The 13,270-nt window shown below is 32.3% G+C and overlaps 1 protein-coding gene across 4 annotated transcripts in view; it reads right to left on the bottom strand.

Annotated features, from left to right (window-relative positions):
- PPP1R13B (protein phosphatase 1 regulatory subunit 13B) overlaps positions 1-13,270 on the bottom strand; it is a 120,081-nt gene that overhangs the window by 60,394 nt on the left and 46,417 nt on the right. For all 4 annotated transcript variants that reach the window (XM_031953156.1, XM_031953158.1, XM_031953155.1 and 1 more), the window contains exon 3: positions 3,691-3,810. In XM_031953156.1, coding sequence (XP_031809016.1) covers positions 3,691-3,810 — 120 coding nt within the window. The remainder of the gene's footprint in view (positions 1-3,690; positions 3,811-13,270) is intronic.

Genomic DNA, 13,270 nt, shown 5'->3' with positions numbered 1-13,270 from the left:
GGCTATTCTCGTGGCGATTACTCTGCTGAAGCAAAGGCTGGTCCAGAGACCTCCAGAAAACCAACAGGAATATTATATTGTGTAAAATATAAAACAACTATATAAAAATATGTACATATATTTATTTAACATATACTTTAACATATTTAACATGTATGGGACTATCTGCCGTCTAGGAGAAGGGGTGTAGGGAAGAAGGGGAAAAGTTGGAACAGAAGTTTTTGCAAGGATCAACACTGAAAAATTACCCATGCATATGTTTTGTCAATAAAAAGCCATAATAAAAATAAATAAATAAATATCAATACCACACTTGTGTTATAAAAGGAAATTTGTAGGATTCTGCCTATTTTTCCAAATAGTTTATATAAGTACTAGAATTACTTGCTCTTTTAAATGTTTGGTAAAATTCACTTGTAAACCCATTTGACCCTGGAGTTTTATTTTTAGGGAGTTCAATGATGACTTGTTCAATTTCTACTTCTAAGATAGGGTTACTTAAGTATTCTATTTCCAATTTCTGTTAATCTGGGCAATTTACATTTTTGTAAATATATACCAATTTCACTAAAATTGACAGATTTTATTGGCATATAATTGGGCAAAATAGTTCCTGATATTCTTTGGGTTTTTTGGTTTGTTTGTTTTGCTGAGGCAATTGGGGTTAAATGATTTACCTAGGGTCATGAAGCTAGGAAGTATTAAGTGTCTGAGGTCAGATTTGAACTCGGGTCCTCCTGACTTCAGGACCAGTATTCTATCCACTGTCCCATCTAGCTGTCCCCCCCTAATAATTCTTTTGAGTTCTTCTTTGGTGCTGAATTCTCCCTTTTTATTTTTAATACTGATAATTTAATCAACTTTACAAGTCTAACATGAAGGACTGGAGGGTGAGAGAAAGGCAGCTATAAAGGTACAGTGGTTAACCCTATGCTTTAATTGGAAAAGGTAACTACCAAATAAAATCATTCCACAACTGCAGGTCAGTAACTGTTCTTCAATCTACAGCCTTAGAGCATTTCTTAGAGCACTGAGAAATTTAAGTGACTTATCAGGGTCAAAGAGTAGAATGTGTCAAAAACAGGAATTAAGCCTACACCTTCCTGTGGCCAAATCCAACTTTCTATCCACTTAATACTCTTCTCTCTTCCTCTCATATACCTGAACAGTAGGTTGCAAAGGTGCTGATCAAAAAAATCTGAGGGTGTAGTGAGTTGAAAGCTCAGTGTCTGAAAAATATGATGCAGAAGACAAAATAGTTAATATAATACTGGATTTCATTTAGGTATGATCTAGCAAGGAGAGGAGAAATACATAAGAAAATTAAGGTAATATGAAAAAAAATAATTTTTTAAGGGGAGAGATAAAGAATATACAGAACAAATTAAGTCATAAATGTTCCTGGATTATCCTATTCTTGTAGAGTTCTGTTCAGTTTTGAAACCACATTTTAGGAAGGATTAAAAATTAGCATACAACATGATGATGAAAAGAAAAAGAACTATGACAAATATAAAAGGTTGAAATTATCTTGTAAAGTCAGTGTCAAATTTACCTGCAAAAGTTGCTACAATAGATTAAAATGTGCATAGTATTTATCAAAAGAAATAAAATTCCAATGCAACATAGATAATTATTAATTTATAATTTTCCGAGTCAATAAATATGCAGTTTCAATCTAGTCTTAAAGCATTTTCTACAGCACTGAGAAATTTAAGTCACTTATCCTCTCTATTTGAAATTGATACTACTGACTGCACCAAGGTTGACACATTAACAGTCTGATAATTTAAAGGAGGGGGGAGAATTTTTATTTATTAAAAATGTAAGCAAAACATCCAAAGAAAAAACACTGGGAAATGAATGTAAACTGTTTGCACTTTTGTTTTTCTTCCCGGGTTATTTTTACCTTCTGAATCCAATTCTCCCTGTGCAACAAGAAAACTGTTTGGTTCTGCACACATATATTGTATCTAGGATATACTACGACATATTCAACATATATAGGACTGCTTGCCATCTAGGGAAAGGGGTGGAGGGTGGGAGGGAAAAATCAGAACAGAAGTGAGTGCAAGGGATAATGTTGTAAAAAATTACCCTGCCATAGGTTCTGTCAATAAAAAGTTATTATTTAAAAAAAAAAATTGTAAGCAAAAACAAACATTTCAGAGACTGAACTAAGAGCTGTGAAAACTGCAATATTTGAAGTTGCAAAGCATGGTGGTACCTCAAATTATTTTTGCATGAATTTAAAAAGTTAAAATTCAAAATGAATGCTTGTAGACTACAGAAAGGCTAAATAAGATTTGATTTTATAGGGGAGTTTTTGCATAATTAAAAGAGATGAGTCACTTTATACTAGAAGTTTTGATTTGAGGTGGCTCTGAGTAATAAGAAAGAAAAAAATAATAATAAATAACTTGCCAAGTGAAGATGGTCTTGGCTCTGTAAGAACTTCCTTAAGAAGCAGCAAGTTAGTTAGTGAATAGCTGTCTGGGCTTGCTTACATTGTCCAAAGAGAGCCAGGCTAATGAGCTTTTGTAATAGGCTACCTTAAAGGAAAATATTGACTAGATTAAGACTATAATTCTTTCTCAGGGTAATTCAGTTGAAAGAGCTTACAAATCAAATTTTCTTAACTTTTTTTTATGTGAAAGACTCCTTTGTAAATTTGATAAAACCTATGAACACTTTTTCTGAAAAAAAAATTTTAAACTATATAAAATATAAAGGATTACAAAAGAAACAAGTTATTTTAAAATAGTTATCACAATATTTTTAAAGAACAATTTCACAAATTCGAGGTTAAAAATGGTGTTGCAAATGCTTTATTGATTTGAGAATAAATCTGCCCAACTAGATTAGAAAGGGAGCAATTAGCAAATAGGCAACTTCCTGTGGTACACAGATGTTCCTAAAGGGACCAGTGAATTAAAAGCCTGAATTCCAGAGTTGTGAGTCACGCCAAGAACATTAGTTTTCCTTATTGAAGTATTTACTTGCCAAGCTTCTATAAGTATGTGGCCACGTTCTTCCACAGATACTGAGTACAATGGCTGGAGAATGTGACCCCAGCTTTATGTATGGACTGTGACAGATTTATTAATCTGCATTTACATTGATATATAAGTCACTACGATGTTATTATTTACTACTAAGTCAAGAGTTATGTTAAAAATCTAAATGTGTCATAATTATTAGTGATTTGCTTTTTTGTAAAGGAAAGCCCTTCAGTAAAGTCACAACAGGTAAAATAACATGTAAAAGGAGTATACTTTTCTCACAACAGGCAACCCCTAGGAAATTTTAAGTCTGAGAAAAACCAAATGGTAGTGAATCTTCTCTAGGAACCCAGACCTTGTTAGGTGAGTGCAGGTTGGGTAAAACAAATCAGAGAGTTTAGGGAACAATATTCCAGACACCTTTAATACATTATATAAAAAAAAGTGAAGTGTACAAGAAAAAAAAAAATTCTAACAATTAGAGCTACCCCAAAATGAAATGGGTTGTGTCTTGTGAAGTATTAGGTTCCCTCCCCCCTCCCCCCTTGAATACTGTAATTGCAGGTTGTAATGACAAATATTAAAGAGATGTTAGGCATACAATCATTAGGGGTGGGGGAGAAGAAGTTTAACGAGTAAATACAACATTCAGATCTTCAAATTTTTCATTTAAAATAAATATACATACCTTGTTCATTGCTCTCAGTTGGGGAATCCTCATGACGGAGGAAAAATTTTACTTCTTCTCTTCGGGGCCCCCACTTTTGTAGATGTTCATACATCATATGATCAAAGGGGATAGGACGTTCTAGAACAACATAGAAGATAGTTCATTTATCCCAGAAATGAGACAAAAGCAGAAACAAGGACATGGACAAAATCAAATATAAATAAATATTCCTATGATCTGTCAATTCTATACCTTTATATTCCATGCTCCCAATCCACTCCAACTTCAAATACTCTAAGTTGAGATTTTTTTTGCCTAGACTGCTGTAATACATCCTAATTAGTGTCTCTGTCTCATCTCTTCTATAACTCATCCGTCAAACAGATGCCAGAGTAATCCTAATGTACAAGAATGAATGAACGAAAAAGTATTTAGTAAGCACTTACTAAATGCAAAGCACTATGCTAAGCACTGGAGATAGAAAAGCAAAACTGTCCAAAACATATGAGCAGGCAGTTTTTAAAGGAAAAAAATCCAATCTACTAAATAGCCATAGGAAAAAATGACAATAATTAGAAAAATGAAAATTAAAGCAACACTGAGGCTGCCCATCAGTTTGACGGAATATTACAAAAACAGAAAATGACAAATTGGAGGGGCTACAGGAACAAAGGCACATTAACATATTCTTAGAAATGTGGATTGGTCTATCCAGTTTAGAAAACTACTTGAAACTAAATTGTGCATATTCTTTCACAGAGAGATGTCTTTGATCTGCTTTGGGGTATAGGCATAGAAGTGACAAGAAAAAGATCTATTTTTAAGAAAATATTTAGGAAATATAACAAGAGAATTAAAATTTAAAATAAATATAACACTGCCAAGATTATTTTAATTGTATTTCTTTCATCACTATTTCTCGTATTTTTCACATTTACGGTATTCTCAAGCAACAACCATCTATCCATCTAACAAGCATCTATCCATTAACATGAATAAGAACTGTCAAAAAAAAAAAAATTTAGGGAGTTAAGAGCCTATTTCAGAAATATTTTCCAATGGTTAGAACATAAATGTTCTACAAAGTAATGAACAGATGCATGATGGGTACAACTGATATATTTCCAATGATGGCTTATAAAGAAGAGACAGCACATGGATATAATCAAATGTGTAGTAAGAAAAGGAGGTAGGTAAAGCAAAAAACAATATGGGAAAGATCCTTTGTTGGAAATCTATGAAGAACATAGATCATATAAGATTTGGATGTCACCTGGACCAATGAAGACAGTACTCTTCTCTGAGATCACAAATATACTGAAGAATAATAATCCTATGGAGAAAATAACCCAATGTGCAAAAAAGTTTGTGGAAGCCTTTTTTGTAGTGACAAGGAACTAGAAACTGAGTGGATTCCCACTAATCAGAGAGTAACTGAATAAGTAATGGCATAATGGACTATTATTGTTCTGTAAGAAATGATTAGCAGACTGATTTCAGAAAAGCCTGGAGAAACTTACATGAACGGATAGAAAGTGAAGTGAGTAGAACCAAAAGAACATTGTACATAGCAACAACAAGATTATGTGATGATCAATTCTGACGGATGGGGCTCTTTTCACTTTTTTTTTTTGGGGGTTGTCATTGGTTGTTCTTTTTTTTTCCCCTCTTATTTTTTTTCTTTCCTCTTTTGATCTTATTTTTCTTGCACAGCATGACAAATATGGAAATATGCTTAAAAGAACTGCACAGTTTTATACTGAAATGCTTGCTGTCTATGGGAGGGACTAAGGGGGGGGGGGATTTGGAACAGGAGAATTTACATAGGTGAATGCTGAAAACTATCTTTGCAGATATTTGGAAAAATAAAAGACTATTAAAATAAATTTTTTAAAAAAAGAGCCCAATGGAATACATGGATAACACAAAACTAATGATACCATTTTAAAATGACTAATTGTACCTCAAAATGATGCCAAAAAAGACTGTTAACAATGATTTCATCACCTGAAACTTACTACTAGAGTACTTAGAAACCAAAAAAAAAAAAAAAAAATTTTATATATATATATATATATATATATATATATATATATATATATGAGAGAGAGAGAGAGAGAGAGAGAGAGAGAGAGAGAGAGAGAGAGAGAGAGAGAAAGGCTAGGATTTTTTTTTTTTTTTTTAATTCTAATAGCCTTTTATTTACAGGATATATTTATGGGTAACTTTACAGCATTGACATTTGCCAAACCTCTTGTTCCAATTTTTCCCCTCCTTCCTCCAACCCCCTCCCCCAGATGGCAGGATGACCAATAGATGTTAAATATATTAAAATATAAATTAGATACACAATAAGTATACATGATCAAACTGTTATTTTGCTGTACAAAAAGAATCGGACTCTGAAATATTATACAATTAGCCTGTGAAGGAAATAAAAAATGCAGGTGGGCAAAAATATAGGGATTGGGAATTCAATGGAATGGTTTTTAGTCATCTCCCAGAGTTCTTTCGCTGGGCGTAGCTGGTTCAGTTCATTACTGCTCCATTGGAACTAATTTGGTTCATCTCATTGCTGAGGATGGCCAGGTCCATCAGAATTGGTCATCATATAGTATTGTTGTTCAAGTATGTAATGATCTCCTGGCCCTGCTAGTTTCACTCAGCATCAGTTCGTGTAAGTCTCTTCAGGACAGAAAGTCTAGGATTTTGAGGGTAAAAGAAACAATTACGACACTTTATGAAAAAATCCTAAGAACCAAAAGCTTATCCTAAAAAAAATTAAAAAATAAAAAAAGTTATCAGCAAGATGATTCAGATAATAACTCTGGCTAAATCCTATTCCTATTTCTCTGTGGTTTCTAAATTTCTAAATTTTCTATTCATTCTCTTAAGAAATGGGCAAAAGACAGCTGTGTGAATTGGGCAAAAAGGGGAAAAAAACTGCTCCTTTTCTTAACAAATGGGAGTACACAGTAGAATTATTCCTTAAGTATGAAAACAAGATAAAGAAAGGAATGAGGTTCTACCAGCTCTATAATCCTACTAAGCAATATGTTTAGTACAGCTCATACATTTATTATTATTTATTTAGTCATCTTTCTGGCTCTAGAAATCTTAAGTTTGGTTATATTAGTGGAAACAGTCTTTAGACCACAAATCCCCCAAAGCAACTTATAATTCTCATCTCCAGACCTCATATAATATCTAATTATTATTTTCCACCTTTTTGTTTTTACTTTTGATTTCTAAATTTTCTCCTTTCTAAGCCCTCCCCCAATCTACTGAAAAGACAAGCAATATGATACCAATATAATATTTCTAATATAAAAGTCCACTTCTGCCAGGTAAAAAAATTAATCGCCAACAAGACCATGAAATTAGGTAAAATTGATTGATGTAAAGAGCTGAAACTCTGAATAGGTGCACTTGAATCAGACAACCAAGCACTTAAGGCTAATTACCTATTGGACAATAACTATTAGCATGTTTGGAATTTCTCTTCTCACAGTTAATGCTAGCTCAATGCTTGGGGTTAAGAGAATTGTAAAGAGGGATTAGGAGAAGGAGTGAGATGAGCCAGAGTCATTTTGGAGGTGGAGGAAGAGAAGGGAGGTTGTGGAGAACTTGTGACAGTCTTGTTCATCCCCTTCCCTTCTCCCCCTAAAGACCAAGGACTTTTGCTTATCCTGACGCCAGCTGATTCTGAGGTCTCCAGGGGACTAACCCGGACTTCACAGTCTATCATAATATTACCCTCATGTTTTCAATAAGTAGGCTACCTTTTCTTACTCGAAGGTTTAATTTCTATACTTTTTAATTTTTCTTTTTATTCATTCAATAAAAACTAGGGACTTCTCCACAAAATCCAAAGTCAGCAAGCATCCAAAAGGAGATAGCTAATCATTTTAGCCAGGGTATATAGTTAAATACAGTACCTGGAAAAAAAAAATTGCTTCAATTATTTTGTAATGTTTTAAGAAACATTGTGAAGAACTTATAAATTTAAATAATTTATATCAGCCTCTATAAATTAGCTTAGATTATTAAACACACACACACACACACACACTCCTCATGGTCATTTAAACAAAATCTAATTCCTGAAGATGCTTCATTTGTGTAATACATCTTGTCTTAGTTTCTCTTAGGAGTAAAATTCTTTAGGAAAAGGTCTTGTCATATTTTTTCCAAATAACCCTGTTGTCCTTACAGTCCTAAGTGATAATGAATACCCTTATGAATCAATAAGGAAACATCCTCTTAATAGAAGAGATGAACTACTGTAGGAGCAAAATATACTGTGAGATGTGACTGCAAGGACCATCTATTACAATGGAGGAGTATAAAGAGGTTATTGAAATGTGATAATAGTATAAAAGAAGCAAATGTTCAAATAATTAAATAGATCTATTATTCAGAAGTTATTATGGGTCAGAATTCTATACTGGAAACAAGGATTCTTAGACGATTCTAATTAAGTAGAATTGATAAGACAATGGTTTTTGACACCTGGGTTCTAATCCTGACTGTCACTGATTATCAGCTTTGTGATGATTTTGGGCAAGTAATTTTAACCTTTCTAGAACCCAGTTTCTTCTGTAAAATGAAGGGTTTGTATAAGGTCAGTGTTTCCCCAACTAATTTAGCTTCAGAATAATTTTTTATTATTCTTTATTGTTCTTTTCCAATATATTAAGCTTAAATTAGGAGGGCAGAAGGGGAGTTTTTAGGGAATGTATAGTACATAGAAGAAGCAAAATGTAATTTTCATATCTAAAATGCTGCATATGTATCAAATTATATAGGAACCACAGTATTTTTATATAATTTTATAATCAATATTTTCAATGGAAAATATTGCTGATATTACCTTACAAATTCCTGTATTTATTATATGGAACATCAGGATTTTGTAGAACGTTGTCTTTCAGATGATGTATACATTCATTGATATTTTTGTGTCTTCCAGCCTTACCATTCTGATTTATGTAGTTGATGAATCTGAGCTACTACTTCATGTTTATTGGAGTAAGGTAAAGCAAAAAGAAAATTCTTTAGCTTCCAGAATCATCCTTTGAATCATAGGATTTAAGCTAGAAGTTATATTAGAAATGATTTAGTCTAACCCCCTTATCTTTACATAGGAAGCTAAGGCCTAGGGGAGACAGGACTTGCTCAAGGTTACATTGGTAGTAAGTGGCCTAGATAGGATTGGGACCCAGGTTTTTGAGTGCAGATCATACTGTTTAACAGTGAATGTAAGTGATCTTACTTGGCTAATGACCAGCTTTTGAATTTTTTTTGGAGAGGGGAAGGTATACGAATTTAAACATATATATAAATGTTATATAATATTTATACTAATGTTAGCAATATTACCTGGCAGATTCAGTGTACTACATTTGGAATTAAACGACCTAGACTTGTACCCTAGCTCTGCTAAAGTTAGGGAGAGGAGAATTAGTAGGTTCTAGAAGTGAAATCAGTTCTAAATAGAATTGAACTTCTGTGAGGAGTGATCACTGAATAAAAAGAAAGGTCCATAGTACTTTAAGTTGGTGTCTATTCTTTGGGTCCCATCCCTGATCCCCTACTTTTAAGTAAATGTCTTCGTTCAAGAAGATTATTTGGACCAGTTGGCCAATATGTTAATGGGAAATTCACTAGTCAACCCAGCTCAGGTTACCCAGGCTCAGTTTAGGAAGCCACACTGCCTAATACAACAGAAAACATTTAAATAGTCTATCTCTATACAGAGCTGAATCAGTCAAGAACATTCATTAACTATCTAGATACAGTCCTTTATGTCTGCTGCACTATTTTCTACATTTTTTACCCAACATATTTTTAGAAAGCACAAACTGATGCATGTTTTCTAACAAAATCATTTCTGTGCTCACAGAGCATCAAGTATAATAGTTGGAATGAGCTTTAATTTGAACTTTAGGGTAATCTGAATCTGAAAAGTATCTTAAGAATGAATGTTGAGTAGAATATAATAGATTCTTAGGCTAAGTTTCAGTACTTATCCTACTCTTGACCTCTCCCTTCAACTAGTTTTAATAATTTAAATTATTCCCTAAATTTCCAACAACATCATCATTTCTGCAGCTTACAGAAGGTGCTTATTAATCAAATTAATTAGAAAATACTTTTCATCTTTAAGGTGCAAAACATTCTATTAATTGATTTCTCAATGTGCAAAGAAGTTCATTTACTAAAACTTTTCACTGATAAGAAAAAGAAATTAAAAACAAACCAAAAAAAAAACAAAAAACCCCAAGGGTTCAGATAGCCAGTTTGTATCTAGGGAATAGTATAATTTTCTGCTGAATGAATCAGCCTACTAAAAAGAGAATTTACGTAGCTCACTTAGGTGTTAAAATTTGGTCTATAGTTCAGCACTAAAATATAAACATATTTCAGGGCTTTTTACCCTAAATTTCATTATTTTAAAAAACAGCAATAAGAAAACAGAAAACCATTAGCTAATCTGACAAAAGAGAAATGCAAAATTACTGGCATCAAAAATGAAATGGAGAATTCACAACAAATTAAAGAAATAAAAGATATCAGTAGAAATTAGTTTGCTCTGGAAATTGAGAGGATGTCCATCAAGTGGGGAATGATTGAATAAGTTAAGGTATATGAACGTAATGGAATACTATTGTTCTATAAGAAATTATGAGCAGCATTCAACAATGAGAAGATTGAGGCTAGCTCTAATGATCTTGTGATAAAGAGAGCCATCCACAACCAAAAAGAGAAGAGTGGGAACTGAGTGGGATCACAACTTAGCATTTTCACTCATTTTGTTGTTTGCTTTTGCTTTTTTTCCTTTTTGATCTGATTTTTCTTGTGCAGCACATTAACTGTATAAATATGATAAATATGTATGCATATATTGGATTTAACATTTTTTTTTACATGTTTAACATACTGAATTACTTGCCATCTAGGGGAGGGAGGGAACAAAGTGGGAAGAAATTTGGAACACAAGATTTTGCAAGGTCAATATTGAAAAGTTATCCATGCATATGTTTTGAAAATAAAAGCTTTTTAATAAAAATAAATTAATGAATTGGGGAGAAAAAAAGAAATTATGAGCAGCCTAATTTCAGAAAAGCCTAGAAAAATTGATGCTAAATGAAGTGAGCAGATTATACATAGTAACAGCAAGATTGTATGATAATCAACTATAAACGACTTAGCTATTCTCAAGAATATAGGGATCTGAGACAATTCCAGTACACTTGGAATGAAAAGTGCTATCTGCAACTGGGAAAAGAACTATGGAAACTGAATGAGGATCAAAGTAGCTTATTTTTACCTTGGAAAGATGTTTAAAATGATTGAATATGTATAACCTATATCAAGTTACTTGTTCTTTTGGGGAGGGGAGGGAAAAAGTACTGGAGTGGTTTGTCATTTCCTTCTCCAGTTCATTTCAAGATGAGGAAACTGAGGCAAACAGTGTTAAGGAGGGAAGGAAAAAAAATTTGGGAATTCAAAATCTCACAAAAATGAATATTGAGGGCAGGTAGGTGGCGCAACAGATATAGCACTAGCCTGAAGTCAAGAAAACCTGAGTTCAAATGTGACCTCAGACACTTAACACTTCCTAGCTGTGTGACCCTGTCACTTAAGTCAGTTAACCCCAATTGCCTCTAAATAAATAACTAAATAACTAACTAGATAGACAGACAGATAAATGAATGAACGAATAAATAAACAAATGAATAAATAAAATGAAAAGGTGAATGTTGAAAACTCTTTACACGGAACTGAAAAAAAAAAATAGAATACTATTAAGTGGGGGAAAAATTAAGTTGCTCAATTATTTGCCAATAATGACCAAGATGAAATAGATATTTACCAAAATATAAAAGTACCCAGATTAAGGGATCAAGAAATATGGAATTTAAACAACCTAACTTCAGAAAAGAAACTGAAAAAGCCAAAAATATGCTGACAAAAAATAACCAGAGGGATTCACAAGCAAATTTTAAACAAATATTCAAAGAATTCCAATATTTGTAAAAACAGCCCCCAAAAAGGAATCGTAGGAGTAATGCTACTGAACTTTTTCTACAAAACAAATGACAATAAAACTTAATAAGGAAAAGTCAAAATATAGAAAACTTATCAACTGATAGCTCTAATGAATATTGATTCCAAAATTGTAAATAAAATATTAGCAGAGCCTATAACATATCACAAAAATTACATACAAGATTGGATTTATACTAAAAATGCAGTACTGTTTTAATATTAGGAAAACTTAATAACAAGAACTCCCCCCCCCCCAAAAAAAAAAACACACCCAAGCCAACAAAGAATTTATATCAAGAAACAAACAAAAACTTTTAAAAAATAACCATTTCTATTAAAACACAATAATAAAGGAACCTTTCTCAAAGATAATATCTAAAACTAAGTATCAGCATATATAGAATGGGAATGCAAACTAGAACCCTTTATAATAAGATCAAGGTGAAGCAATAATTGCCATGGTCACCACTTCTATTTAAAACAACCCTAGAAATGTAACCTTTAGCAATAAGAAAATGAAAAAGAAAATAAACAGCAAAAGAGAGATAAATTCACTATTTTTTTGCAGATGACATCATGGTGTATTGAAAGAACCCTAGACAATCAAATGAAAAATTAATTACTTCAGTAAAGATGCAGGAGATAAAATAAATTGGTAATGTGCTGGAGTCACCTCATACCACAAAGTTAATTGTTAAAATTTTCAATGTGAGTATTTATGCCTTGGATATCTGTAAATAGGACAAATCAGTGCTTAATTTATTGCTGCATTTACCATCTCTTTAATAAAGTGAAGGTGAAAAAATGTTGGTAATGCAAGTAATGTGTGTCCTGCATAATTTTTTTCAGAGAGCCAGTTAAACCTTTACCAGCAATAAAATAAACTCACATAAATTGACACCTCAGTATATTACCACTACAACCAGGCAGAAACAAAGAAATTCTATTTAAAACAACTATAGAATACATATTTGAAAATTTACCTAACAAGATTAAATGAATAAACTTAGAAAATATTGTTTTCAGGAAATAAAGACAGCTCTCCAAATATCATTGTATATTATATAAAATATTACATTGTTATATTATATAAATTATGTTAATTTATATTATAATTTTGTGTTATAAATATAATTATTTATAAATTATGTTATATATTATATAATATTAAATAAAAACTGGAGAAATAATAACTGCTGATGGATAGCCTAAGCATACTAGTACTTAACTTGGTCATTCAAGTCAAATCAACAAACAATTTTTAAGTACTATTACATGCCAGGCACTGCACTAAAACTGAAGATACAAAGAAAGGTGAGAAACAACATTAAACAAACAAGAGATGAACAGGACAAATTGGAGATAATTTCATTGTTAAGGGACCAGCATTGAGGATGACCAAGAAAGGCTTTTTGTAGAAGGTGAAATTTTAGTTGAGACTTGAAGGACATCAGATTAATCAGGAAGTGGAAATTAGAAGGGAGAGAATTCCAGGCATTGACTTCAAATGCATAGTCTGGATGTGAAGGGCATTTTTTTTTTC

The sequence above is a fragment of the Sarcophilus harrisii genome, chromosome 2, assembly GCF_902635505.1.
Source record: "Sarcophilus harrisii chromosome 2, mSarHar1.11, whole genome shotgun sequence".
In the NCBI taxonomy this organism is placed as follows: domain Eukaryota; kingdom Metazoa; phylum Chordata; class Mammalia; order Dasyuromorphia; family Dasyuridae; genus Sarcophilus; species Sarcophilus harrisii.
The sequence above is the reverse complement of the archived record's forward strand: the minus strand, read 5'-3'. Positions and strand labels throughout refer to the sequence as shown.